The sequence below is a fragment of the Puma concolor genome, chromosome D3 (assembly GCF_028749965.1).
Source record: "Puma concolor isolate L17-30 chromosome D3, mPumCon1.1.hap2, whole genome shotgun sequence".
NCBI lineage: Eukaryota > Metazoa > Chordata > Mammalia > Carnivora > Felidae > Puma > Puma concolor.
In genome coordinates this window covers 5,326,725-5,354,535 of record NC_141678.1, presented here as the reverse complement: position 1 = coordinate 5,354,535, position 27,811 = coordinate 5,326,725, and the positions used below count along the sequence as shown (strand labels likewise).

At 58.8% G+C, this 27,811-nt stretch overlaps 1 protein-coding gene across 2 annotated transcripts in view; it reads right to left on the bottom strand.

The window, feature by feature from the left end:
- The window catches only part of DHX37 (DEAH-box helicase 37), a 28,966-nt gene extending 2,255 nt beyond the window's left edge, over positions 1–26,711 (bottom strand). Inside the window, exons 1-23 of one of the 2 annotated variants that reach the window (XM_086681447.1) lie at positions 26,504–26,711; positions 22,145–22,314; positions 19,445–19,557; positions 17,670–18,000; positions 15,644–15,792; positions 14,493–14,585; positions 12,752–12,848; positions 11,773–11,886; positions 11,491–11,592; positions 11,132–11,246; positions 9,831–9,926; positions 9,564–9,646; positions 8,723–8,876; positions 8,032–8,108; positions 7,462–7,694; positions 5,878–5,989; positions 4,586–4,692; positions 4,310–4,498; positions 3,198–3,322; positions 2,649–2,765; positions 1,217–1,389; positions 427–541; positions 141–278 (exon numbers count right to left, since the gene is read on the bottom strand). In XM_086681447.1, coding sequence (XP_086537573.1) covers positions 141–278; positions 427–541; positions 1,217–1,389; positions 2,649–2,765; positions 3,198–3,322; positions 4,310–4,498; positions 4,586–4,692; positions 5,878–5,989; positions 7,462–7,694; positions 8,032–8,108; positions 8,723–8,876; positions 9,564–9,646; positions 9,831–9,926; positions 11,132–11,246; positions 11,491–11,592; positions 11,773–11,886; positions 12,752–12,848; positions 14,493–14,585; positions 15,644–15,792; positions 17,670–18,000; positions 19,445–19,557; positions 22,145–22,314; positions 26,504–26,609 — 3,109 coding nt within the window. In that variant the 5' untranslated portion in view covers positions 26,610–26,711. Of the gene's footprint in view, positions 1–140; positions 279–426; positions 542–1,216; positions 1,390–2,648; positions 2,766–3,197; positions 3,323–4,309; positions 4,499–4,585; positions 4,693–5,877; positions 5,990–7,461; positions 7,695–8,031; positions 8,109–8,722; positions 8,877–9,563; positions 9,647–9,830; positions 9,927–11,131; positions 11,247–11,490; positions 11,593–11,772; positions 11,887–12,751; positions 12,849–14,492; positions 14,586–15,643; positions 15,793–17,669; positions 18,001–19,444; positions 19,558–22,144; positions 22,315–23,169; positions 23,380–26,503 lie in introns of those variants that run through there. The other variant, XM_086681448.1, reaches the window with a different exon arrangement.
- Between the last annotated feature and the right edge of the window lie 1,100 nt (positions 26,712–27,811).

The window sequence follows — 27,811 nt, the reverse complement described above, 5'->3', positions numbered from 1 at the left end:
CCCTCGTCCTGGCCCCGAGCCCTCGGGCCCACCCACCAAAGACGAAGGCTGAGGCCACACTGCCCGCGCCGCACGCTTCCAGGGCACATGGTGTGTGGCCACGTGTCCACCAGGACCGGTGGCAGGTCGCCCCAACTCACAGAACACGCTGGCCCGGTGGCACTGGACCCGCCCCTTCTCGGGGCAGTAGGCAGGGGGCGGCGTCTCCAGGGGCTTGTCGAACTGGCAGTAGGAAGGCAGCAGGGCTGGGATCCACTGGACCTCCACGGCCGAGACGCCTGCGGGCCAGGAAGAGAAGGGCCGGGGGTCGCAGCGGGCACCTCCGCACGGGAGGGCCTCCCGGGTTCTCCCCCGACAGGGTCCCGGTGACACAGCTCAGCAGAGCCGCGGTGGGCCAGGCGAGGGGCCGGCCACCGGCCTGGCTACCTTTCATGTACATCTTGGTCGTCTCCACGATTTCCTGGTAGACCACAAATTCAGGGAGTTCTCTGAAAAGGACGGAACTGGGGTGGATGAAGACGGGGTCATCGAGGAGAGGCGTCTGCGGAGACACGGCGAGCGGGCGTGAGACCAGGAGACGCGCGCACAGCAGCTGAGACTGACCCGTGTGAACCGGATCCCACGCTCAGCCCAGAGAACAGGAGAGCGTTCCGCCAGCCGCCGGCGTGGCTCTCCGTGCGTCTGTCCACGGAGACGTGCGCGTGGCGGATCCGCCCCGCGGATGCTGCACCGACCCGTGCCAGCACCCGGATGAACCTGAACGATGAGATGCCAAGCGAGAGAAGGCACAAAGCGCCTCGTACCGGTCGCTTCCGCCAGCACCAAGAGTCCGGCACAGACACAGAGCGGGTTAGGGGAGGGGAGATCAGGAGAAAACGAGGGGCCGCTGCTAGCGGGCACGCGCGTCTTTTGGGGACGCCGAATGTGTCCCGGAATCAGCTGTGGGGACGGTTGCATCGCTGGCGACCAGACTAAACACCTCCAGACTGCATACCTCGAGACGGTGAATTGTACGGTGTGTGATTTCTCTCTCAATTCAGCTGCTACAAAAATGCAGCTGGGGCAACGCCAAGGCCCAAAGGAAGATGGGAGCCCGCCGTGACCCCACCCCGATCCTTGGCGGGGGCTTTCCCAGAGGGGGACGGGTGGGGGTGGGGAGGGCAGTGCGGAGGGCAGCCTGGCGCAGCGACCCGCCCGCACGCTTCCCGAGGCTGACCTTGTAGGCGTTCTTCCACTTGTCGTCCAGCAGGTCCTCGCTCTGGACCCTGCGGGCCAGGTGGTCGCCCAGGCCGGCCACCACGATCTGCCGCAGGTAGGTCACCTGGCTCTCGGAGGGTGGCTGCATCTTGGGGTCCACGAAGAGCCCGGCCTCGGGGCACACGGTATTGACTGCGGGGAGAGCCGGGTGTGAGGACGGCAGTGGTGGGGACGGCGAGGCCCGGGGCTCCCTCTGCCCTGACCTTCTGGAAGGCCTCAGGCCCCTCGGCGTGAAGCTCCCGACTCAGTCACCTACTCTCCGGGGCTCTTCTCCACCGAGGTTGCCGGGGTGTCCTCAGCAGGACACAACCAGCTGTCTGCCCCAAATCCACGGCCTCCTCCCCTTAGGACAAGACCCCAGTGCCTTAGGGGGCATCTGAATGAGGCACCAAGGGAGACCCTGCTCGGCCTGCACGCGACTTCCCTGATGGGCTCTGTGTCGGAGCACACGTGCCCGGAAGGGACCCGTGAACGGGTCACCCCCCCAAGCGTGCACGGTAGGGCGAGATCATCTCCTCTCGAGCTCCTGCGGGGGGTGCTGCTGAGGCAGGCCTGACACGAGGCGAGGCCCCACGCTTCCGCACCAGAGGAGGGGGGTCTGAAGCTGTGGGGGTACCTGGCAGGGGGAGAGAGGGGATGGGGGCTTCGGGCCCCGCACCTCGGAGGGGGACGTGGCAGGGTGGAGAACCAGGGGATGAGGACCAGGAAGGAAGGTGGGCGCAGACTGGACTGTTTCTGCTCTGAGATTTGCCCCGTAAACCTGCTTCTCTACAAAGCCTTGGGCAAAACAAATGTCGTTGGAGGTGAAGAGAGAGAAAAAAGGAGAAAGATAGGAAACAAACAGGCCCCAAGGACAGAACACAGAAGCCCGGCAGCCTCTGCGCCTGGAGCCCCCGCCTCCCGACGCGGCCTCACACAGGTCTGGTCTCTGCCGGCTCAGCCCAGGGGCAGAAAGTGGGGGGCTGCTCCCCGACTCGCAGAAAGGGGCTCTCCACTTGGCCATGGAGCAAGGAGTGGGGAGCCCCAGAGCGAGACTGTGGGGGGGCACAGGGGCCGCTGAGAAGGGTGTATGGCGAGCAGCGGGGGGCAGAGGGTGACAAGAGGAATGTCACTAAGGAAAAGAGGAGACCGAGGGACAGACAGGCTGATGGGAACCAGTGTGCACGTTACTCCCCCGCTGGCGCGCACGCCCGGGAAGCACCCAGTACTGGTTTGGGTTGAAGTCTCGGGAAGCAGGTGGGTTTGCAAACGTGGAATCCGTGGGTAACGGGGATTGACTGTACGTGGCTGGTGTCGCCCAAAACAACCTGAAACCTCAAAACAGTCAAGTTCTCTGCCGCGTGCTGCCTGAGAACGGGAGGCTGGCGTGGGGGGGGTGGGGGGGGTGGTACCTGCGGTGGTCAGCTGGCCCCGCAGGCGCCGGATCTCCATCATGGCCTTGTACCGAAGCCCATTGGCCTCGCAGAACTGGGGCGAGCAGCCGGAGTACTCACAGGCTCCCACGGCACCTGCGGAGGAGGCGGGCGCTCGCTTGCTGCCCCGCCCAGGCCCGCCTGTCCCCTCCCCCCCAGAACCCCGCCCAGGCCCGCCTGTCCCCTCCCCCCGGAACCCCGCCCAGGCCAGCCTACCCCCCCCCCCGCCTGTCCCGTCCCCCCCCGCCAAACCCCCCCCAGGCCCGCCTGCCCCCCACCCCAGGCCCGCCTGTCCCCTCCCCCCCAGAACCCCGCCCAGGCCCGCCTGTCCCCTCCCCCCAGAACCCCGCCCAGGCCAGCCTACCTCCCCCCCGCCGAACCCCCCCCAGGCCTGCCTGCCCCCCACCCCAGGCCCGCCTGTCCCCTCCCCCCGGAACCCCGCCCAGGCCAGCCTACCCCCCCCACCCCCCTGCAACCCCGCCCAGGCCCGCCTGCCCCCGACCCCTCCACGCCGCACCGGGCACGCACCCAGCAGCACCATGACGTCCCCGAGCTGGAGAGAGGCGCCTTGCCCGGCCCAGATCCTTTTCATCTGGGCCACCCGGGCCCGCTTGCCCTTCAGCCTGGCGAGCTCCTCGTCACTGGTGGCCGGTCTGCCAACATAAGTACCACCTGGGTTACTGGCCCGGCCGCCCTCCGGGCCGCAGGGGCAGGGAACGCATTAGTTAATCAGGGCAGGCTGGGAGGCTCAGGGGCAGAGGAAATGCCTGGTGGGGCTGCCGCCGAACATAACTGAGGTCCCAGAATCAAAATTCTCTGCCAGCAGCCCACGAGATGATACACACGCCTGCTTCCTGACCCGACCAGTCCGCGTCTAGGGACTGATACAAAGAAAGGATCCAACAAACGAGTGACGTCGCATGTTGCCAAGCTGCTCACAAGCGACAAGAGCCTGAACCCTGCTGTGACCACCATCGAGCGTGGCCTGGATCAATTACCCTCCTGGCTCCCTGGCCTGAAGAGCGGACATGCAGGTTAAGGCACCCGTCAGGCCCGGTTTGGAGCGCTTTGCTCGCGTCCGCTGCTTTATTTTTATTTTATTTTTTTAAATGTTTTTATTTATTTTGAGACAGAGAGAGACAGAGCGCGAGCAGGGGAGGGGCAGAGAGAGAGGGAGACGCAGAATCCGAAGCAGGCTCCAGGCTCCGAGCCGTCAGCCCAGAGCCCGAAGCGGGGCTCGAACTCACAAACCACAACATCATGACGTAAGCCGAAGTCGGACGCTTAACGGACTGAGCCACCCAGGCGCCCCTCGCGTCCGCTACTTTAACCCTAACGACAGCTCAACTGTTATTAAGGCCTCATCCCCACTTTCCCCCTCTCTTCACAGAGAGGTGAAGTCGTCTCCCCAAGGCCACACAGCCCGGAAGTGGCAGAGGAAGAGCTGAACCCCGGCGGGCTGGCCGTCACACAACCGACCTTCGACGTCTGCGCTGCCCCGGAAGTTCTGCGAAGGCAGAGCTCTGCCGGGATGGAACCGGGACGGAGCGCTGCCGGCTCAGGGAGGCCCCGAGCTAGCACGAGGCCACCCCACACGCCAGTCACCCCCCACCCCCGGAGGGCAGCCCCCGCAGGCCCACCTGTCCAGCTCCTCGAACAGCTCCCGAACCGTCATGGCAGCCACGAGGGTGATGGCGTAGGGCAGGCAGCCGTGTTGTCTGCTCAGCGCCAGCATCTTGGCGTAGCGGGGCGCCACGGGGAACGTGGCCATGGTCCTGCCCAGCGCGGTGATGGGGCAGCTCAGCCGGGACCTCTGCAGCTGCTTCACCCTGGAGGACAGAGGTGTGCGGTGGGTGGGGGGCACGGCTAAGCGGCCCCGGGGCTCGCTGCTCCCCCCCACCCCCAGCCCCGCCTACCTTTCTGTCTTCTGGGGCGCCTGCAGGGCACCCAGCGCCACCAGCAGCTCCTCGGCGGTGACGAGGGCCTCCACGGAGGGAGGGGTTGGAAAGGGGAAGTTGATGACCTGGGCACGGGAGACACGGCAGGGGCAGCGGTGAGACGTGGAGAAGCAGGCGTGGTGGCCACAAGGGGCAGCGGGGCCTGGCCTGGCAGGGGACGGCGCCTCCCGCACCAGTCCGGACACCGCGCACAGCCCTAGGCGCTCAGGAAGTAGCCCCAGGCACATTCCAGCGCGGTGTGCCGGGGGGACCCCTTCGTTCACACAACCCACGGACTCAAAAGCACAGACCGAGCACCTCACGTGTGCATCCACTGAGCACCCTGTGCATCCCGGGGGCTGTTCTTGGCAACAGAGACAGAGAAAGCACCAGATAAGGGCTCCGCCTCCACGGGGCCCCTTCAACCAGAGCAAATGCATTAAGTGAACGGGAGCAGACGTCCTCACGCAATAGAAGGGTGAGGGAGGGGGACAGACAGACCGGGCTCGGGGATGGGGGCACCTGAGAAAGCGTGACCAACTCAAAACCAGTGTTCTAACAAATCCGTACACGGCCGCGTTCACAGCGGCTCTGTGTGTAGCAGCCAGAGGTGGAGATGCCCCAGGCGCCCGACGACAGTGGGACAGACAGGACGCGGCCCGGCCCTACGACGGAGTGATACTCAGCCGTACAGAGGAACGAAGTACTGACACATGCCACCGCGTGGGTGACCCCCGAGGATGTTTACGCGAACGATCCCTTTTATACGAAACGTCCAAAACAGATAAAGCCACGGGGACAGAAAGCTGGTGCACAGTTGCCCTGGGGGTCAGGGTGGAAGGAACGGGAAAGGACTAATGGGTCCAGGGTCTCCCTCTCTTTCTCTCTCTCTCTGCACAACCCCTTGTGGAGCAGCAGAAAGGCAGGTGACCCCCGGACAGCTGCCATGTGAGGACCGTGTCAACAGAACGTTCTGTGAGCCCCAAGGACAGCGACAGGTCTCTGTGCAGTGGGCAGGCCTTCCCTGTGTGGCTTCCGTCCCAGGCATTCGTTCCCCGGGTGCTCCAGGGGTGCAGCCCCGGGGGAAGCGGTGCCTCGAGAGGTGGGAGAGCCCAGCGGCACGTGTGGACACGGCGTCCCACGAGAGCGCTCCGGGTGGCTGGGCCGGCACCACGGGGCTCTGCTCCTGGTCCCCCTGCATCTCAGGAGCTGGCCCATGCGGGGGCTGGGGGCTCGGCGGGGTGCTGGCAGGGCCGGGGGCCGCCACTGACCTTCTCAATGTTGAGTGCTTTCATCTGAAGGATCAAGTCTTCAACCGGCCTCCGGGTGATTTCAGGAGGAGGAAACGGCTCAAAGTCACCGAAAACCGCAGATGAATAGAGCCTGGGGGGGAGGAAGCACCAGAGAGAACACCATCATTTTATAAATAAATAAAAGAGCAGCTCCACCAAACTACCGGGCACTGGATTTCAACCAGGACGCTTACGAGGGCCGGCACTGACCCTCCTCGTGCCTCTTTCCCTCTCCTGCCGGACAGGCCAAGCCAGCAGGGGACTCACCGGGGCTGGGGCACAGATGTCCGAAGCCACACATGCAGGGAGACCGGTGCCTGGCACACAGTCCCCGAGACTACTGTCGCTCCTTACTAGCTTTCTCTACACAGGTTCCCAATTTCCTTTTCTCGTGATTTAAAACATGTCAAACACACCCCAAAAAACCCAGCTATAAAGTGATCGAATAACCATAACAAAACACAGACGGGAAAGATATTCGCCAATGACGCCTCTGACGCAGAGCTAATATGCAGATTAGGTAAAGAACTTTTACGACTCAACGATAAAGGAAAAAGAACCCCGTTAAAGAAATAAGCAAAAGAAACAAACAAACACTCCTCCCAAGAACACAGACAAATGGCCAACAGCACACAAAAAGACGCTCAAGACCATCGGGGAAACGCAAAGCAAGTGCACAGCGAGTGACCACGCACATTTGCAGGTCTAAAAAAACGGAAAGGAACAAACGTTGGCGAGAATGTGGGGAGATGGGAACCTGCGAGCACGGCTGCTGGGAACATCAGAGTGGGGCAGCCGCTGCGGAAGACGCTTGACGGGCCCCAGAAGGCACAAGAGTGACTATGTGACCCAGCAACCCCCCCACCCCCCCCACCCCAGGGAGAGACCCAGGGGAAGCAGAAACACGAGTCCGAGCAAGGGGACGGGAAGGGGAGGAAAGCGCCTAACGGATGGGGGCTTCTTTTGGGGTGACGACGTCTGGGACGGACTGGGGGACTGCTGCACGGTTCTGAGAACACCCAATACCAGAGAAGCGCACGCTTCAAAACTGTCAAAGTTCCGGAACGTTAACGGTACCTCCGCAAACCCGTAACAAGATAAAACGAAAACAAAACAGCTGAAAATAAGTTATCGCTTAAGGGTCAGAATAAAGAAAGCACGTTGAGGGGCGCCTGGGTGGCGCAGTCGGTTGGGCGTCCGACTTCAGCCAGGTCACGATCTCACGGTCCGTGAGTTCGAGCCCCGCGTCGGGCTCTGGGCTGATGGCTCGGAGCCTGGAGCCTGTTTCCGATTCTGTGTCTCCCTCTCTCTCTGCCCCTCCCCCGTTCATGCTCTGTCTCTCTCTGTCCCAAAAATAAATAAACGTTGGAAAAAAAAAAAAAAAAAAAGAAAGCACGTTGAGTGCTTGAGAGCCAACAAGGGCTTGCACGGCACCCCAAGGACCGTCCCCAGGGGCACACGGCACTCGCTGCAGACTGGGGCGGGGGCCCCCTTCCTTGCTCCTCAGTGGTGGCTGCCGCAGAGGGACCCCCAACGTCACTGGAGAGGCCAGGGGAGTCCCACCTGTAGCAGTGGCCTGGCTCCGTCCGGCCCGCTCGGCCCGCCCGCTGATCGGCTGAGGCCTGTGACACCCAGGTGACTCGGAAGGAGGACACGCCAGTGACGCGGTCATAGTGACGCCTCTTCACTTTCCCACAGTCCACCACGTACTTGATGCCCGGGATGGTGAGGGACGTCTCGGCCACGTTGGTGGCCACGACGCACAGCCGTGTCCCTTCCGGGGGAGGCTGGAAGACCTGGGGTTGTCAGGGAGCAGAGGCCGGAAAACACCGGAGTCAGGAAAGAGCTGGTGGCACAGACACGTGGGGCTCTTGACCCCAGAGAAATCGGCCAGGCTGGGGGGGCCCCACGGGTGGCGAGGTGGACAAGCCCTCCCCTTGCCTCTGGCCGCGACACTGCTCGGCGCAAACGCAGGTACGCGTTCCTGTTCTCCAAGGAGATCCCAACACCCTCTCCCATCTGGGGGCGCTGACCTAACTGCTGAGGAGGACGACAGCCCCGGGCCTGACCTGCCCCTATCTCAGTGCCCCTGGGAGGCGTCCCCAAGAGGCCAGGAGGAGCCCACACAGTTACCTGCGCCTGCTTCTCTGGGGCCAGCAGAGAGTACAGCGGGAGCACGTGGAGGGGCAGCGACGCATCCGGCTGTGCACCTGCACGGAAAGCAGGGCCGGCTGGTACTCCCCGCCACCCGCGGGAGCCCACCTCAGGCTGCCCCGCGTCCCCCTACCTGTTGCACTTGCTACCAGGCGCCGCCCCCCGCCCCCCCAGACCAGCACAGTGTGGGCTGAGTCTGAGAGGCTCCTGGAGGCTCTTCAGGCCCCACGACCCTCCTCCAAGGCGGGGGACGCCCACCCCGCTGGAGAGTCTGCTGGGAAGAATCTGGCCACGAGCCCTACCGCCGGCTGGGTGCCCCCGGGGCTCCCACAAGGCCGTGGGCCCATCTCCGTACAGGGGGCCCTGGGACCGGGCAGCCCCCCCCCCCCCCCCAGCCAGCCCTGAGGCCCGCCTTTACCCAGCAAAGCTGAGCCGGGGGGTGGCATGCCCATCACAGTCGACACTACGGACATCGGAGGGTCTGTCTGCAGGCAGCTACAGGAAGTCAGCAAACAGCAGGCGCAAGGTGGCCACAAAGCCCGGCCCTCTTGAGCTCCAGACCAACAAGTCTGGGCCTAACCACGGGGCCTGGCACACCGCGGGCGCCCTGCAGACCCCTGCCGAGTGAATGACCCAGGAAGCGCGAGCAGGGGCCCTGCCCAGGGCACACCTCCGTCTGCCCCGTCGTCCCCCAAGTCCAGGTCAAGGTCGGAGCCCAGGGCCTCCTCCTCCTCCTCCTCGTCGTCCATTTCCGCCTCCCTGTCCTCGTCGCCTTCGCCTGCAGGCAACACCGAGTAGCTGTCCAGACTGATCTGCGGCAACGTCTAGACAAAGAAGACAGCAGAACCCCAGCTGCAGGAGACATGGTCACAGGCAGGAAAGACTAGCACGTCCAAGAACGAGGCCCAGCACTGCCCGTGAGCCCTCACAACCATTCTGCCCGCTTCCTCGCCTCAGCGCCAGCACGACCACAGAGCTTGTCTCAACGGGCTGCCGTGAGGACCAGTCGACACTTGGACTTACGACGCCGCCAGGCAGGTCCGAAACGCAGCGGGCGGGGGCAAGTGACCCCCCCAGTAAGGACGCCGTCGCCCCCGGAACCACAACGACATTGCGTGGGACTCCGCATCCTTGCTCTGCCTGCCCTCCCCGACATTCTCACAGGCCCTGCTCAGAACCTCACGGCCAGCCTTCCAGAAGCTTCTTCCTGGCCTCAGGGCTGGCCTTCCAGAAACTTCTTCCTGGCCCACAGCACAGGGAACCTTCAAATCACAGCCCACCCTGAGGCCTCTAGGGCAGCACCACCCAACAGAACTCTCTTCCACGGTAGGAATGTTCTGGACCCAGCACGGTTGCCAGCAGCCCCAGGTGGCTACTGAGCACCTGAAATGCGTCTGACAGAATTTGATTAAAACAACCTTATTTTTATTTCGTTTTAATTACGTTGACATCTACATGCCATGGGGCCACTGGGACTTCAGAGTCCCAGGCGCCCACGAGCCTCTACATACCGCTGCCCGGGCCTTCCTCGCTCTTGTCCTTGACTTCTTAAACTTCCGCACTTCCTCTACTGAATCTTCCTGATCTTCCTTTTCTGTAAGAAGGAGCAGATTCAGCAGGGACATGTCTCGAGGCCACACGCGGGTTACCAGGGCTCTGTTCTTCACCGTCCAGAGTAAGGCCACCGCACTGCTGGCCATTTATTGGGGAACGGCAGGGCGGGCGAGGCGCCGGCTCTCATACAGGGAGGCTCTCGGGGCCCAGTGCCGCCACGGTACCTGGAGGCCTGCGTCTGGCGTGTGGGAAGGCTCTCCTCAGCCTGCGGCACAGCGCGTGCACCTCTGCCTGCCCCGTCAGGAACACCAGGATGCCCCCTGCAAAAAGAACCAGATCCCTCGGCTACCCGGTCATTCGCGGAGCAAACATCTACTTAGCAACGACCACCTGCCAGGAGCTGGGCGTAAGGAAGAGCCAGTCACGGCAGGACTCAGCCACAGAGACATGCAGCGGCAGCTGCCTCCCACACAGAGGACGTGTGACAGAGAGCTGGACAGAGCCCCTGCACGACCTGGCTGTTCCACTCGTGGGCATTAGCCCAGGAGACCGGGAAAGAGGGACGCAACCCAAGACCTGTCCCCAGATACCCACGGCAGCTCCATTGACAACAGCCAAGAGATGGAACAATCCAAGTGTCCGTCAGCTGGTGGACAGACAACCAGAGCGTGGTCCGTCCACACGGCAGAAAACACACAGACGAACCCCAAAAAAGCAATACTACGTGAAAGAAGCCAGGCACAAAACCCACACATCGAACGAGTCCGTCTGTACAGAATGTCCGGAATAGACAAATGCGTTGGGACAGAAAGCAGAACGGGGGGAGGGGCCAGGACAGGGGGATGGAGAGTTAGTGTTTAAAGGGGACAGAGTTTCCCTTGTGGATGGTGGGGACGGCCGCACAGCACGGGCACACCTCAGAGATGCCACGGGTCTGGTCCCGGACCACTGAGAAGCGAGTGTCACAATGAGTGACGCAAGCGAGCGTCACAGTTGTTGCTGGGGTGCCCTGTGCACACGGAAGTTACGCTTACGCTATGCTGTAACCTACTAAGCGCGCGATGGCGTCACTGTCTAAAAAGACACCGCCGATGCCTCAATTTAAAATATCGCTAAAAACTGCTAACCGTCACCGGAGCTCTCAGGAGTGGTGACCGCTGCTCACAGATCACTGGAAACGTACAAGGGGAGAGTCTGAAATACCGTGGAAATCACCACCGCGTGACACGGACGCTGAAGGGAGCAAGTGCTGTCGGAAAAGCGGCCCGATCGGCTGGCTTGACGCAGGATCGCCACGAACCCTAACTCGTCAAAGTGCAGAAGCCGCGAAGTACGATCAAGCAAAGCGAGCAAGCAAGGGAAGCCTGCGCTTGGGAAGGCGCTAAACGCCTCCGGATTATACACTTAAAAACGGTTCAAATGGTCCAACTCGTGTACGTTCCACCAGCAGGAAAGAGCCAGCGCGGGGAGGTGGGGCCTGGGGTCCGGAGGGGAGACCCGGCCTCGCCCGCCACCGGGGCCTCACCTGGAGGCAGCATGCGGTGGATTTTGCAGACCTTCCGGAAGCACTCGCCACTGTAGTCTTCCAGCGGCGTCCGCTTGTTGAAATGCACCGTCACCGGGAACTGCCTGGACTCCACCTGGGACACACGCCCACAGAGGCACCGGGGGCGGTGGGCTGAGCTCGGTGCCTCCCCCGTCCCTGGCCCCTGCGACCCCAGAGCTCTCCGCTCGGCGCGAGCAGCTCCCCAAGGCCTCCCGGTCTCGGCCTCCACCAGCAGAGCGGGGCCTTGCGGGAGCGGCCTCGAGACCAGGCGTCCCGCTGCGGGAGCTGACGGGCCCCGCTCCCCCCTCGCCGGCCCGAGACGCCGACCCAGGCGCTACCTTGATGACCGGGGGCGGCCGGGCGAAGAGCCGCTGGTTCTGCGTGAAGTCCTCCACCCGCAGCGTGGCCGACATGATGACCAGCTTCAGCGGCAGGTGCCTCTGCGGGAGGGCAGACGGGGTGACGGACGGAAGGGTAACACGGCCGGACCCAGGATTCCAAGGGGAAGGAATCACAGGGGGGCCGCTCACACCGAGAGTCACAGCCCTGCCCCTGGGCCCGGGGGACCCCGTGCTCAGGAGACCCTGTCTCACCCGACCCCCGCCACCCCGCCGCCCTACCTTCGCCCGGAGAGACACGATGCGGGACAGGAGGCCGATGAGGATGTCCGTGTACACGCTCCTCTCGTGGGCTTCGTCAATGAGCACCACCTTGTACCTCCGCAGCAGGAAGTCCTGGGGAGGGGGGCGTGGTGAGGCCCGCCAGCCTGGGCCCGAGCCACTCCGGCATCACTCACACCCCAGAATTCCCGCTCCAGGAGCCCCCTTCACAGCTGGCACGGATCCGGGAGCACCGGCCCGGGGGGTCCTGGTTTGTGACCTCTGGCAAGTTATTTCACCTCCCCGTGTCTGTTTTCCATCTGTAAAACGGGGCGACAGGACCCACTTCACGGGGTCACAGGGAGGTTTCCGTGACAAACGCCTTCCGTAAAGTACGCAGCCTGGGGGCTGGTGCCTGGCAGAGAAATTGCTGGAGAAAGGGCAGCTACCATTTATTAGAGGCGAGCTACCAAATCCAGACGCCTGTAGAGCAGAGAGGACAGGCAGGGCAAGGGAACGAGGGGGTGGCGGGTGGGACCGAGGACACTGGGACAGCGTCTCCCACACAGAGAGGAGCCGTAGTCAACCACACCGGAGCCACATTCACAGCCACCTCCCTGGGTGACCCTGGCCGGCCTCATGGCAGAGGGGGCAGGCGTCACCTCTGCCCAGGTGGACGCCACACAGCCAGCAAGGAGCAACACGCGTGTGGCCGAGGCACAAAGTCTGTGAACCAAATCCTAACGACACGAGCTGCCGCGTAACGAGCACCTACAAGGCGCTACGCTGAGGCGCGTTCACGCGTCGTACAACTTCTGCTTCAAAACAACCGCGTGAGGAAGGTACCGGCTTGCAGATCAAGAAGACGAGGCTCAGAGAGGGGAAGGAACTTGCCCACGGTGACACAGTGCTGCCGTGCCAGCGGGTGGCATGACAAGTGCTCGAGCTGCCCGCCCCATGCTCGCTGGCCTTGCGTCCGGAGACGAGACGAGCAACCAACCTTCTGGATCTCCTTGAGCAACACACCATCTGTCATGAACTTGATCCTGGTCTCTTCGGTCACGTTTCCCTCGTATCGGATCTGATAGGAGACGACCCTGCAGGGACAGACTCCGGCTCAGGGCAGGTAAGGTCCCGACCGGTTGCAGCCACGTGGCCACACGGAGGCGGACGGCAGAGGCCCGTCGCCAGCGTGACGCGGAGGGGCCGTCACCGCCCTCTGAAAAACGGGTCGACTGAACGCGGACCTCGGTCGGAGCGCAGTTTGAACGACCAACGGTGAACGACTGTTCAGAAGAGAGACAACGGGGGCCGGAGGGCCCTCCAGCGTGTCACAGGGTTTCGGTCACGGTGAGGGCGCTGAAGTTGTTCTAGCGACTTTTCGCACAGAAATGAAATACAGCCTTGATCTTTCAGCCCAACAAGAAACCCTGAGGAAGCAATTCTCCAAGAGCAGCTCTGCACCCCTGGGGTGCAGAGCACGCGGTCAGAACCAAGTTGGCCACCAGCTGACCATCACCGAACTGGGTTTCGGGTCCACGGGGGCTCGTTCGCTACGCTTTCTACTTTCGTGTGTGCTTAAAAGCTTCCACAAAAAGTTAAAGAGGGGGCGCCTGGGTGGCTCAGTCAGTTAAGTGTCCGACTCTTCATTTCGGCTCAGGTCACGATGTCGCGGTTTGTGTGATCGCGCCCCGCGTCGGGCTCTGCGCTGACAGCGTGGGGCCTGCCTAGGATTCTCTCTCTCCTTCTCTCTGCCCCTCTCCTGCTCTCCCTCTCTCTCTCAAAATAAACATTCCCTTAAAAAAGTTAAAAATGGTGACCAAAAAGGACAGCTTTGTATGTATTATTTTCAACACATACCATCAAATACAACGGGAAAGATTCAGAAGGGGTGAACAATATGAATCGTTTACATACAAGTCGAAGAGGAGAAATACAGAGATGCCCACGGTTACTTGTCTGTGCCTGTGACTGTCTGGAACAATCCACAGGAAACACGCTGGGGGCAGCCTGCCCCCACAACACGCGCACGCAACAAGCCTCCCCGACCCACACGCCAGTCCCAGGAGGGCGGGCCGTTCTGTCTCGCTCACCCTGTCCTGAGACCCGGGGCCGGGCCGGCCCACAGCAGGTGCCGCTCAGTAAATATTCAGAGAGAGGGCAGATGAAGAGACTTTCTCAATTTTAGGCCCAGTAGACATGCTACCCCCTCAAACCTGGATGCCCCGGTGTGGGCCGAGGCCCAGGCACGTGCGGTATGAACGCGGCCCCAGCCACCCTCAAGCGGGCGCTCTGCCTGCTTTGTTCGGTTTTCCACATCGAGTCCTAAAGCCTCGCCGCCCGCAGGGGACCCGAACTCGGGACCCCTGCCTAGACAGAACTACTGGACCATGGCAAGCAGTAATCACTGCCTGCCTGCGTCTGGCCGCCTGCCACTCTGCTCCGCCCTCGAGCCCCAGAAAGGGCCACGGTCTCCTCGGGGCACTGGGCACGGAGTGAGCCCGAGGGCCTGGCGGGCTCATCCTTGCCCCTGTGGCCCCTCCCCAGGAAGGTCCTGCCGTCCAGAGGGCGGAAGCCCTCTTGCGGGAGGAGCCCCTCCGCTCGGACGCAGAAGCAACACTCCCACCCAGCACCCTGGAGACGGACAGCGCCCACGAGGCTGCTCTGCTCCTCCTGGACAGCGCGCCCGGGCCAAGCCGGGGGACCACCCCCTTCCCTCCTCCAGGACGCAGAGCCCTCACCGCTGTGACAGATTCATCTCCTTGGCCACCCGCTGGGACATGGCCACAGCAGCCACGCGGCGGGGCTCTGTGATGCCGATGATGCTGTCGTCGCTGTGGGAGGGAGAGAAGACACATCAGCAGTGCTCGGGCCCACCTGTCAGTCCCACGGTCACACACGGTTCCCCGTCAGGACTCCACGTACAGAGTGGCCCTCCCTAGAGGTGACAAGGCACCGCCTGACAGCAAAAGGGGACAGCCTGGCGGTCCGCACACAGACGCCGTGGGAGTCACAGTGGAAGGGAAAGCAACCAGCTGTGGACGGGAGGCTGGGCTGGAGCTGGCCTGGAGCAAGTGCTCTGCAAGTCACAGGACCTGCCAAGGGGACGGTGGGCGACAGCACAGAAGCCCGCGGCCGGTCCCCTTAGAAAGGTCTGCTTACTGGGTCGGGGGTGGCTGGCGTCTGGGATCCGAATTTCCGGAGGGTTCCCGATCCTGATAAGGGGGGGCTCTCCGTGCCTGGACTGTTTGTACCAACGACGTGGTTCATCCTGACCACCGGCTTTCCTTCTGGGCGCCTGGGACTTGGGGAGGTGCCAGGGAGAGGGGGTCCGACCCCAACAGACACCCTGGGCGCTCAGTTTCTACTCGGCTCGTCTGGTGACAGCTCTTTACACGGACTGCTTCCGTGTGACTCTCCCGGGAAAGGGCTCGGAAAGCCTGTGCCCGGTTCTCCCAGACTTCACCCCGTGCACCTCTTCCCTCTGCCGATCGTGTTTCGTGTTCTTTTGCTCTAAGAAATCGCAGTCACATGTACAACTACACGCTGGGTCCCGTGAGCCTTCCTCGCAAATCAATGAACCCGGGGTGGTCTTGGGGACCTGTGACACACCCGGGTCAAAAGTGCCAACAGGAGGCGACACTCATAAACACATCGCCCCACGTGACAGGGGCTGATCTAAGCCTTTTACACAAAGTCTCTCATTTCGTGCACACGACACCCGTGTGAAGTAGGTGCAACAACTGTGGGAGGACACCAAGGCCCAGAGAAGTTAAGCAGCTTGCCCAAAGCCACACAGCATACCAACGGCGGAGCCTGCATTAGGGCCCTGGGAGCTCCCACTCATAGTAACTTTTGGGGGTCGCCCGAGGGGCCAGCCCCCAGCCCCCACCTGGTGTAGCCTGCTTCGTAGAGAAACTGTGGCACCTGCGTGGTCTTCCCGCTGCCGGTCTCACCACACACGATGACGATGGGGTGCTCGGCCACCGCCTCCATGATCACTTGCTCTTCAGCAAGAATTGGGAGCTTTAACCGTTCTTCCTGGCGAAGAGGGGAAGTCAGTGCCCAGGGAATCGGTGGGGGGGGCCCGCCCCGCAGAACGGCAGAGGGGATTGGCGAGACTGCGAAGGGTGACGTGGTTTCTATAAAGGTGGCCGTGGGCATGGGGATGCCGTGAGCCTTCCTAGCAAAGCCAGTGAGGCCCAGCTACAGGGGACGGAGACGGCAGGGGGGTCCTCCCGTGCCAGAGCGGGCGTCCTCGGGGACAGCCCAGCACGCAAAGCTGGCCCCTGAACAACTGCGGGGCTCTGCTTCCTCACGCACGGACTGTTTTCGGTACAGTACGGGACTAGGGGCGCCAGGCTGGCTCAGTCAGTAGTGCATGATCTCGTGGTCGTGAGTTCAAGACACATGGAGGCTGCAGAGATTACTTAAAAAAAAAAAGTACGAGGCTATTAATGTTTTCTCTTCCTTACGATTTCCTCAGTAATATCTTCTTTCTCTAGCTTACTTTTATTTTAAGGACACAGGAAACATATGACACACATAACATACAAACCACGTACGAACCAACTGTTTTGTGTTCTGAGCCTTCCGGTCAACAGTACGCTATTAGTCGTTAAGTTTGGGGGGAGTCAAAAGCTGCACGTGGATTTCTGACTGTGAGGGGGGCGGAGCCCCTAGCCCCCGTTATCATATACTGCAGTGTTATCATATACTGCAGAAGTTTTACGACCCACGGCTCACACCTTCATTACGTGAAGCATGCTAAGTGCGGATTTAAAACATTCTGTTCCGTCTCTATTCTACTCCATTTTGTTTCAAAACCAAGAGTGCTGGTCATCTCGTGACCCGGTCGCGGCTGTGACCTACAGTTTGCCGACACTGCCCGAGAGGAAGTTGCGTGCATGTGAAGAATGCTCGCAAGAATACGTGCCCTGTGCTCTAGTCACACGCCGGAATACTCGAGAGCAGCGGGGGGAAAACCACCCAGAATAAGGGGGACTTCGGTTACCGCACCGACACGGATGAATAAATCTCAGAAACGTGAAACTGACTTGACCAAGCAATCAAAGTGCAGGGAGACGAGTGATATGATGTCACTTATCAAAACAGGTGGTTGACCTGTCGTAATGGCTTAGGAACACGTGTGGAGAAAAGCCACGGAGAAAGAAAGGGGCTGAAGCGGGGGCAGCCCGGGGCCCGCAGGGACCGAGTGAAGAGATTCTCACACCAGCAGCAGCCATGTGATGGCACCTACGAGCAAATCTTTGTAGCATGAACCCAGGGGCACACCGGGTGGTTCCTCAGAGCCGTCAGCTCGCCCCAATTATACCCGAGCACACGAACTGAAATCCCGGTTTCAATAAACAGTTCTGATGCTTACTTAGAACGCTGTGCTGATATTTTCTGTTCTTTTTTTTTTTTTTCCATTAGAAGAAAGGAGCTGGTCGCATCCCTCCGGTTTCTACAACACAGCGTGCGGTCTGCCACAGCCCCGCTAGGACTCAGGAGGCCTCCTGCCTCAGGGCCTTAGCTCCTGCTGTTCTCAGTGTGGGACAGCCCCCTCTCCTCCGCTCCTGCTGGTCTCCCAGCTCCTGCCCCAGATGCCTCCCCAGGCCCTCCTGCTCTCCCCCTTCCTGGCACCCAGCCTCCTCCGTTCACAACAGCGGGGGCGCTGTCTGCTGCCCTCCCCCCCAACCCCGTGCCGGGCCTGCAGTCGGCTCATGCACACACACACCCGCCCACGTCTCCACGCCGACCCTACAGGAAGGCACAGTTGCTCCTGTTCTGGGCGAGGACACCGGCACATGGGAGGGATCCCACCCGCTCGAGGCACAGGACGCCCCCCCGCCCCTGCACCCCCAACCCCCCACCATGCTAGCCTCAGAGCCCGTCGCAGACACGGAGCAGCAAACCTGCACTTCGGGGGAGCGGTTCACAGGGATGAAGACGGCGGGCTTCGCTGGGGGCCTGGCCACGGTGGGGGCTGCTGCGGGAGGTACCGACGACGTCGCGGCCAGAGAGGGCTGGACGCTGGAGCCGGGGCCCCCGGCCCCCGCCCCCAGTGGAGCTGGCGGCGGCCCCGCACCAGCCTCCTCCACGGGCTCGGCGGCAGGGGCCTCATCAGGCTCAGACTCCACCGAGGACTCGGATGACTCATCTTCTGCCTCCTCGCGGGGGCGCTTCCGATGGGCCCCGCTGAGGCTGCTGATCTTCTGCCCCTGGGCTTCGATCTCGTCAGACCTCCTGCCAGCACGGCCAGAAGTCAGGCACGAAAGCCCTAGGATGGGCCGGTCGACCTGAGGCAGCTCTGTGTTGCGACACACCCCTCAGAAGCCGGGATTCAAAGGACACCCCCCTCTCCCACCTCAGGGCCTTTGCACATGCTGTTCCCGCTCCCTATGCAGAAGTGCTCCCTCACTTCACTCAAATGTCACCCATCAGGGAGACTCTCCCATCTCCCTCCATCCTCTTTCCCTGCATTACTTTGTGCCTAGTGCTTCCCAGCACCAGATACGTATGTATTCGTTTGATTATTGCCCATCTCCCCATGATGAGAATGCAGGCTTCTTAAGGGAAGCTTACTTCTTAATTTACTTGTGTGTACTCTCCATCCCCGAGGCCTAGAGGAGAGCCTGGGACAGTCTGCACTCAGAGCAGCCATAAATGCACAAGGCCTACAGGGAGCAGGCTGACAGTAAGACGGCCGTGTCCCGTTGGTCTGTGGCGGGGGGGGGGCAGGTAGGCACATGGGCTCCATCTAAGGGTCAGCTGCCCTGTGAGAGTGCCATCTGGTATGGCACAGGACCAGGCAGGAACCTGGATTTTAATATGAGATCAACTTTTCTTTTTTAATGTTTATTTATTGGAGAGGGAGAAGGAGAGGGACAGGGAGAGAGGGAGGGAGGAGGAGGGGGAGAGGGACGATCTTAAGCAGGCTTCACGCTCAGAGCAGAGCCTAATGCAGGGCTCGACCCCAAAGCCCAAATCAAGAGTCAGATGCTCAGCGCACCCGGGTGCACCCCGACTCCTGCGGTCTAAATCTTGGAATGTGGGTGGTATTGGGTTGAACACTGTCTCCCTAGAATTCACATCCAGAGACTCAGAATGTGACCTTCTTGGAAACAGGGTCTTTGCAAATGTAATTCAGGTGAAATGCGGGCATCCTGGATCAGGGTGGGCCCCAATTCCGATGCCTGGGTGTCCTTAAAAGAAAAGACGCGGACACAGAGGAAGGCCACGGAAGACAGAGAGACACGCCGGGAGACACAGCGGAGACGGGGACCGCGGCGTCACATCTACAAGGAAGGAACCCCCAGGACGGCTGGCAGCCACCCGAAGCCGGGGGAGAGGGGAGGAACAGCTTCTCCAGCTTCCAGAAAGGACCAAGCCTGTGACGCCCGGAAGGCCACACTTCTGCGCTCAGAAATAAGCTGAACCGAATCCCTGATCACCTGAAAGCGACATCTATCGTCTGGGCCAGAGCTGGAAGAACGGGTCACGCAGGACCCCGCGTGAGTGAGAAGGTCCGCGTGTGGGCGGGAATCAGCAGCACCCAGGCCCCCTCGCGGCGGAGGCGTGTTAGCACGGGGGCCTCTGCAGGCGTCTTTCCTCCTAAAGCTCAACCCGGAAGGCTCGGTGACCTGTGAGGCCGCCCCCGGGGCCTTGGCAGGAGGGGCACCCGACTCACTCTTTGGCGTGGTACATGCGGTTCCCAGTGCCCAGCTTGGACGTGGTGTAAAAGAGTCTCAGCTCGGCTTCTGAGACCTGGACTTCACTCAATTTCTGTAGCATCTCCGCTCGCTGGGGAAGGAATTGACAGTGTCAGACATGTGGCAGGGCGACCCTCTCTTCAGAAGGGAAGGGAGACCTGCGGAGTGCCCGGGGGGCTTAGTTGGTGAAGCGCCTGACTGTTGATTTGGGCTCAGGTCGTGATCTTGCGGTTCGTGAGTTCGAACCCCACATCGGGCTCTGTGCTGACGGCAGGGAGCCTGCTTGGGATTCTCTCTCTCTGCCCCTCCCCTGCTCACACTCTCTCAAAGATAAACTTTAAAAAAAATTTAAGAATTATAAAAAGAGATCACTTAAAACATTGAATTAAAAAAAAAAAAAAAAGGAAGGGAGACCGTACATCAGATTTCGGCTGTGCTAACATCTAGGCTTTTTAAACCAAACGTCCGATTATAAGTGCATCACAGGCCGGGGGCCTTACATTCACGTGAGCTGGGGTGGCTGTCTACCCCAAGGCTCTCTCTGCATCACTGTGTGTCATAAGCAATTCTCCACCATCCAGATGCCCATCCGCGGGAGACCGTATAATAAAGGAGGGTTTACGTGTACAAAGCGGGGCTCCCCCGCTGTGTCAGAGGGAGGGGAGGCTCTTGTGTGATATGGCAAGCGGTCCCTGTGCCACCTTCTAGAAAGCAGCATGTGGAGGCGGGGACAGTTGGCCTCTTTCCGCTGAGGAACGATTCAGGAGTTTTTCTTCTTCTTGAAATTATAAACGTGCATTTTATATGTGCTCCCATCTACGTATTTTGCAATCAACGAGAGGAAAAAGGACGTACAGAACAGTGAGAAAAAACACCGCACAGGATTTTAAAAGGACACACTCGCGGACCGTGAGCCTCCCTGCAGAAAGGGCTCCGGGGGCCGAGTGTCAGGGCTGTGAGCAGGGGACCCTGTGTGGTGATCCTGGTGGAAGGTCAAATGTGAACCCCAGGAAGTCTCCAGATTGGGGTTTCTCGGTCTCTGCACTGCAGGCAATGCGGGCCAGAGAACATTTTGTCCCAGCTGAGGATCCAAATAGCATTTCCAGGACATTCGGAGGCAGAGGGGTGTGTTTAACTGCACCACAGAGATGAAGGTTTAAAAACGCAGACTGTGGGAAACCGCAGACAAGCAACCTGATTTCCCTCAACAAATAAATGACAAGGGGGGGGGGGAGGAGAGAAAGAAAAATAAATAGGTGGGCTAGGGGAGCATTTATGAAACAATTGGGAATTCGACCATTTAGGGAAAGTTGATATTTTTAAAAAATTTAGGTGGGCTAATGGCCTTGCGGGTTATTTAAAAAAAAAAAATTTTTTTTTTTTTTACATTTATTCATTTTTGAGAGACAGAGAGAGAGCACGAGCAGGGGAGGGGCAGAGAGAAAGAGGGAGACACAGAATCCGAAGTAGGCTCCAGGTTCTGAGCTGTCAGCACAGAGCCCGACGCGGGGCTCGAACTCACTGGCCGTGAGATCATGACCTGAGCCAAACTCGGATGCTCGCGCCCCTCTTGCCGTTATTCTAAATGGCCCTTATTTTAGAGATACAATTGAAACTGTTTATGTATAAACACAATGGTGTCCTGCCCTCTCAAAGGATAACTCTTGTCCCAGAATGCAACCTTATTTGGAGAAAGGGTCTCTTCAGTGTAATTAAGTTAAAGATCTCGGGATGAGATCTGGATTATCCAGGTGGGTCCTAAATCCCAAGGCAAGTGTCCTTACAAGACACACACAGAGGACAGCCACATGAAGACAGGGGCCAAGACTGGACAGATGAGGCCACAGGCCAAGAACGCTGGGGGCCACCCAAAGCTGGTGGACCCTCCCCTAGAGGCTTCACAAGCAGCAAGGCCCTGCCGACACCTTGATTTCAGACTCCGGCCTCCAGAACCACAACAGAATACAACTCTATCCTAAGCTGCTCAGTTTGCGGTCCTGTTTCAGCAGCCCTGGACACCAATACAGACTTATGCTTCCCAGGCTTTGACCCCGGAGGTGGGAAACTGGCCAGCAGGAGGGATGACGAGGGGACTCTGGGCTGGCAGCCGCTGGCACTGGTGACAAGGACACACGAGTCCATTACACTAGGTTCTCTGCTTCTGTAGAGGTTTGAATTTCCCAATACAAAATTTGTTCTGCAAAGAAGTACGAAGGGAAGGGCACCTGGGTGGCTCAGTTGGTTAAGGGTCCAACTCTTGATTTCGACTCAGGTCGTGATCTCAAGTTTGTGGGTTTGAGCCCCACATCCGGCTCTGCGCTGACAGCTGGCCTCAACAAACCTGGGCCCGTCAGTCTGTCCCAGACAGACTGAGACGGCTCCGTGTCAGTCAAGGGCCAGCCAAGGGCTCCGTGTCAGTCAAGGGCCAGCCAAGGGCCAGCCACGGGGAGGCCATTCAAATTTAAATTAATTAAATCACATAAAGAATTCAATTCCTCAACCTTGCTAGCCACACACGCCTAGTGACTACTGTATGGGATTGCGTAGACACAAAGCACGCCCCGCATTCCAGAAAGTTCTACGGGACAGTCCCAAGGAAGAGATCAAGTTGGGGGACACAGACCCCATCCCTCCGCAGTCTGGGGGGCCGTGCGCAGACCCTGCCACAACAGGCGTACCTGGCTCTTTTTCTCCTTCTGATCTAAGATCTTCTGCAGCATTTTCCGCTCTTTCTTGGTCAGAGGCTTCTTCTCCTTCTTCGCCAGGGGAGGGGCCTTGGGCTTCTTTTTCTTCTTTCCCGGCAAAACCAGCGCATTGCTTGCGTCAACTCCTTTCAGTGTGCCCTGATCTGGAAAGACACACATGCCTGAACCCTGGCCCAGGGACCGGAGACTCCGGAGGCCAAGCAACGGTCAACATTAACGCCACCGGCTCGGTGCGGGGCAGCTCCATGTGGCCTCCCCACCCCTGTGTGAGGCCCCTGAGCGCCCCCACAGGACCGGGGGTGCGGGCCCACCACCGTTCACTCAGCTTGCCTACCCAGCACCCGCCACGCGGGTCAGGGCACCTCCACCCTAGCGGTCAGGGCAGAGGAGAGCGGGTGCCACGGGACAGCAGTGCTCCGCTCAGAATGTGGCCTGCTTTCGGCAGACCTGTGAGGTCAAAACTATTTTCAGAGCACTGGTACAACGTCCTCCTCAGACACGCAGGGGACTAGGTACTGAGTTTGTGCCATATCTATTTTCATTTTTATATTTTTTAAATTGTTTATGTTTATTAATTTTGGGGGGGGGGCAGAGCGCGAGCTGGGGAGGGCAGAGAAATAGAATCCGAAGCAGGCTCCAGGCTCTGAGCGGTCAGCACAGAACCCGACGTGGGGCTGGAACCCACGAACCGTGCGATCAGGACCTGAGCCGAAGTCAGACCCTTAACCAACTGAGCCACCCAGGCGCCCCATGTACCATACCTACTTTTAAAAAATTTTTTTTTTTCAACGTTTATTTATTTTTGGGACAGAGAGAGACAGAGCACGAACGGGGGAGGGGCAGAGAGAGAGGGAGACACAGAATCGGAAACAGGCTCCAGGCTCTGAGCCATCAGCCCAGAGCCCGAGGCGGGGCTCGAACTCACGGACCGCAAGATCGTGACCTGGCTGAAGTCGGACGCTTAACCGACTGCGCCACCCAGGCGCCCCCATACCTACTTTTAAATGTCACAGTCTGGGGGCGCCTGGGTGGCTCAGTCGGTTGGGCGTCCGACTTCGGCTCAGGTCATGACCTCGCGGTCCGTGAGTTCGAGCCCCGCATCGGGCTCTGGGCTGACAGCTCGGAGCCTGGAACCTGTTTCGGATTCTGTGTCTCCCTCTCTCTCTGACCCTCCTCTGCTCATGCTCTGTCTCTCTCTGTCTCAAAAATAAATAAATGGTAAAAAAATAAATAAATAAAAAAAAAATAAATGTCACAGTCTGAAAGTATACAATCTAGACCCAAATTCGGCTACCACATTACTCTTCAACTCAACCTGCTGTGGCCCCCCTCTCCCGTGTTCCGTGGGGGCCCTGACTTTCTAGTAGTTCCTCTGGCTTCGTCCATCTTGCCTTGTGTCACAAAACGCAGGAGAGAACGAGACAATTTTTTTTTTTTTTAATTTTTTTTTCAACGTTTTTTATTTATTTTTGGGACAGAGAGAAACAGAGCATGAACGGGGGAGGGGCAGAGAGAGAGGGAGACACAGTATCGGAAACAGGCTCCGAGCCATCAGCCCAGAGCCCGACGCGGGGCTCGAACTCACGGACCGCGAGATCGTGACCTGGCTGAAGTCGGACGCTTAACCGACTGTGCCACCCAGGCGCCCCAGAGAACGAGACAATTTTAAGCAATGCAAGTGATCCATTGTGCAATTCTCGCATAAAATAGAATTAAAAGCGAGAAAGGAAAAAAAAAAAAAGAGCATACAGCAAGCATTTTCCAGAGGCTCCAAATTGTGTGACGTGTAGCTGCTCTCACAGCTGAAAAAGCGTGTGCTCGTACATACTGGTTTCAAAATTTCTTGGTTTTGATGGATAGAAGCCACACCAACAAAAGCACTTTGGGACCCTCAGTTTTTAAGAACGTAAAAGGGTCCTCGGTCCAAAAATTTGAGAACCACAGTACTATAGAAAAAAATAATAATAATAAGGGAAGTGATAAAAAAAATCAGGCAGCGGGTGGCGATGTTAGGTCAGTGGTCGGGGAAGGCTCTTTGAAGAAGGCAGGGGATGTGATGGATGTTTTTATAAGCCTCCTCTTGGCCCCTCAGGAAGGCGGGGATTAACTGGAGATGTCCTGAGGTGGGAAAGAACCTTCCCCAATCTTTGGGTCCAAGAGACCTCAGGCCCCCCCTGCTCCAATCACCTCCTCCAAAACTCCGACGGGGGTAGGACGACTGCTCCTCCTGGATCCGTTTTACAGATGAGAAAACTGAGGCATGGAGATGTTAGGAGGTTTGGTCAGCCCCCAGCCTATCCGTGCGACTTCTCAGGAGGGAGTTCAGGCTCCAGATTCCCACCCTAAAATTCTGTCTGGGGGCGCCTGGGTGGCGCAGTCGGTTAAGCGTCCGACTTCAGCCAGGTCACGATCTCGCGGTCCGTGAGTTCGAGCCCCGCATCGGGCTCTGGGCTGATGGCTCAGAGCCTGGAGCCTGTTTCCGATTCTGTGTCTCCCTCTCTCTCTGCCCCTCCCCTGTTCATGCTCTGTCTCTCTCTGTCCCAAAAAATAAATAAATGTTGAAAAAAAAAAAAAAATTTTAAAAATTCTGTCTGGTAACCTCACTGCCTTTCAGGCCCAACGAGAGTGCAGAACAGAAGGCCAGGCCGTGGGTCGAGGGACACAGGCCTTTCCAGCGGCCCTGCTCTCCCTCTGTCCATCTCCAGAGCCTAGGCCCACTGTTTCCTGATGTTTAACTCGGCTGGACCTCAGGGAGCACGGGCACTCAGCTGGGGGAGTCCGACCTGGGACCACATCCTTTTCAGGAGCCTGCGAGACAACTCTGAACGGACTCAGTCAGTTCATCTCACCTCTCCTGCACAAGTGGCCCCATCCAGGTCATGGACAGCTTCCCTGGTTACATCCAGAGGTCCCTCTCTCCCTCCCTGACCCCTTGGGAACATCTGATGCGGATGGTGGGTCCCCCTCCACGGCACCCACAACCACACGCCCCAGAGCTCTCCTCCCCATATCCTTCTCCAGGGCGGGACTCACCCCCTCAGTGAGCTAATCCAGCCTGGACTTGAAATGAACAAACCCCATCCACTCACAGATGACTCCAAACTGCCACCTCCCCCAGGAACGGCCTCTCTCAAGCACCTGCCTGCCTACCCTGGCCGCCTGGGTTATGGAACAGGACCCCCAGACCACTCATATCCCAAACATGGCTCTGGGTCTCCCAAGCTGCCCACCCTGCCTTTTCTCCACCGGCTGGGCCCAGCGCCTGGGAGTCCTTTTCGGCATCAGTGTTCTTGTGCACGCTCAGCCAGCAAATCCTGTGAGCTCCTCGTAGCCTGACCACCACCAGCTCACCTGCTCCCTGCGTGAACGAATGAACAAGCTCCTAACCGACCACCCTGGTTCTACTTAAGCTTCTACTGCTTCTGTACGCAGCAGCCACAGAGATGCTGTTACCGCATAAGCCTATGTCCCCCAGGCGCTCTAAACCCTGCCCCAGCCACAGTCCTCACCATGACCCCACCCCACGGACCCTACATGATCCTGCTCCCATTTCTTCTTTCACCTCCACTCAGCCATTCTGGCTGCCTTCAGGCCTTGACTCAACGCCTTATCTAAGTGAGGCCTTCCCTGCCCACCCGATGTCACACTGCAACCCACCCAAACACCCATTCTGCTTTCTCTCCTTAGTATTTATACCCACGCAACATCCTGTATATTTTACCTGTCTGCTTTTGCCTGTTTCCTCCCACAAGCATCTAATAGGCTCAGCAGGGCAGATTCTTTTTTTTTTTTTTTCTTTCCCTTAAATCTCCTCTTCCCTTATGTCTCCTAAAGTCCTGGCAGCTCCTACTAAAAAGGAGTCTGAGCAGAAACGTCAAGCAGCCTGGAGCTGAGCAGACAGGTCTGGGCTAAACATACTTACTTATTCGGGGGTCGCTGGCAAGGAGATTATAAAACAGCCATAGGAATAGAGGGAATTACCTTATTTTCTTGCCCACATTCCCCCATACTACTAAACTAGGGGTGGGGGCACCTGGCCGGCTCAGTCTGAAGAGCACCCGACTCCTGATCTCAGCTAAGGTCCTCAGTTCGAGTCCACCGCTGGGTGCAGAGATTACTTAAAAAAAACTTTAGAAAGTAATAAACTAGGGCCGGACTCCCATAGAGGAGCAAGCCCCGGGGCTGTCCCAAATTCACCGTTAAAACCATAGTGTCACTGTCTCCCCTTCCCCGGATCATCTGAGAGGAGGTTCCTCCCGGTGCCCCCCGCCCCAGAGTCGCGGAGCCCTTCGGCCCCTCCCCGAAACCCAGCCCCCGTCCCGGACGCCTTACCCTCTAGTTCCAGCAGGACGGGGGGCGGTTCCGGGGGGCCCTTCGAGGGGCCGGGGGTCGCCTGCTGGCGCCCCTTGACGTTGTAGCGCCGGCGCAGCTTCCCCATAGCGCTGGGTCCGGCAGGATTAACGGCTGGCTGCGGGAGCCGCGCACCCCAATACCCAGCCCACGTGGGTTCCCTCCCAGGCCCCAGGCTCAGGCCGCGAGACTTCCGGGCTGCACTCTCGCGAGAGCTGGGAAACAACAGGGGGCTGGGGGCGGGGCCTGCGGGGAGGCGGGGCGGGGCCAAGTTAGAGGCGGGAACGAGGCCTGAGGTCTCCTGGGAGGCCTGAATTTAAACTGGGGATAGTTCGCACGTGATGTAGGCAAAGTCCCTAAATCGGAGTTACCTGCTAATACTTATTTGGCTACCTGGGAGTGTGGCTGTGTTGTCACCTTTCCAACTATAACCCCGTCCCCATTGCAAACTGCTTCTCTTTTTTTTGCTCATTTGCAGTTTCTGTTACTCCGATAAGAAACATCATTAGTTGTGTAATAAAAAGGCACGAAATATTTCCATTACAGGGACAGAAGAACTAAAAGAAGAAAGTATCTATTAGGCGGCTTTAAACTCTCATTACCATATCACATTGTCTGTAGCACATTCGGAAATAATGTACTTTGTGAGTCCTGTAATTATGTTGCGTGTAGAACAGTTACATCGTGCAGCATTTTTTCTGTTAAAAGCATGAGTTCATTAAGGGCAGACATTTAAATAACATAACAAAAACCAGGTGAAGGCATTAGGATTTATTTTAGAATTGTATTTATTTTAATGTTTATTTATTTGAGAGAGAGTGCGCTCGAGCAGAAGGGCCGAGAGAGAGAGAGAGAGAGAGAGAGAGAGAATGCCAAGCAGGCTCCTTGCTGTCAGTACAGAATCCAGCATCCAGTGCGGGCCAAACTCTCCAAATGTGAGTCCAAATTCAGGAACTGTGGGATCGTGAGTCGGAGGCTTAACTGACTGAGCCACCCAGGCACCCCTTATTTTAGAATTTTAGAAAGGAACCTAGAACAAGATCTGCTGCAGAGTAGGTAAGCAATAAGGAGTTACTGAATGTAATAATCACTGAATGAATAAATGAAGAGCATGATTGTATAGACTTTCTCCTTCCCCCCAAATTCAAAAGCAAAAACATCCCTATAAACACACAGGTGGTGCATGAGAGGACTTAGATAATGTATGTATGAACATGTTTATAAAGTTATATACTGATTTAAACGAATTTTGGGAAGGAGAGAGAATAATTAGCATATCAAACCTCTGGT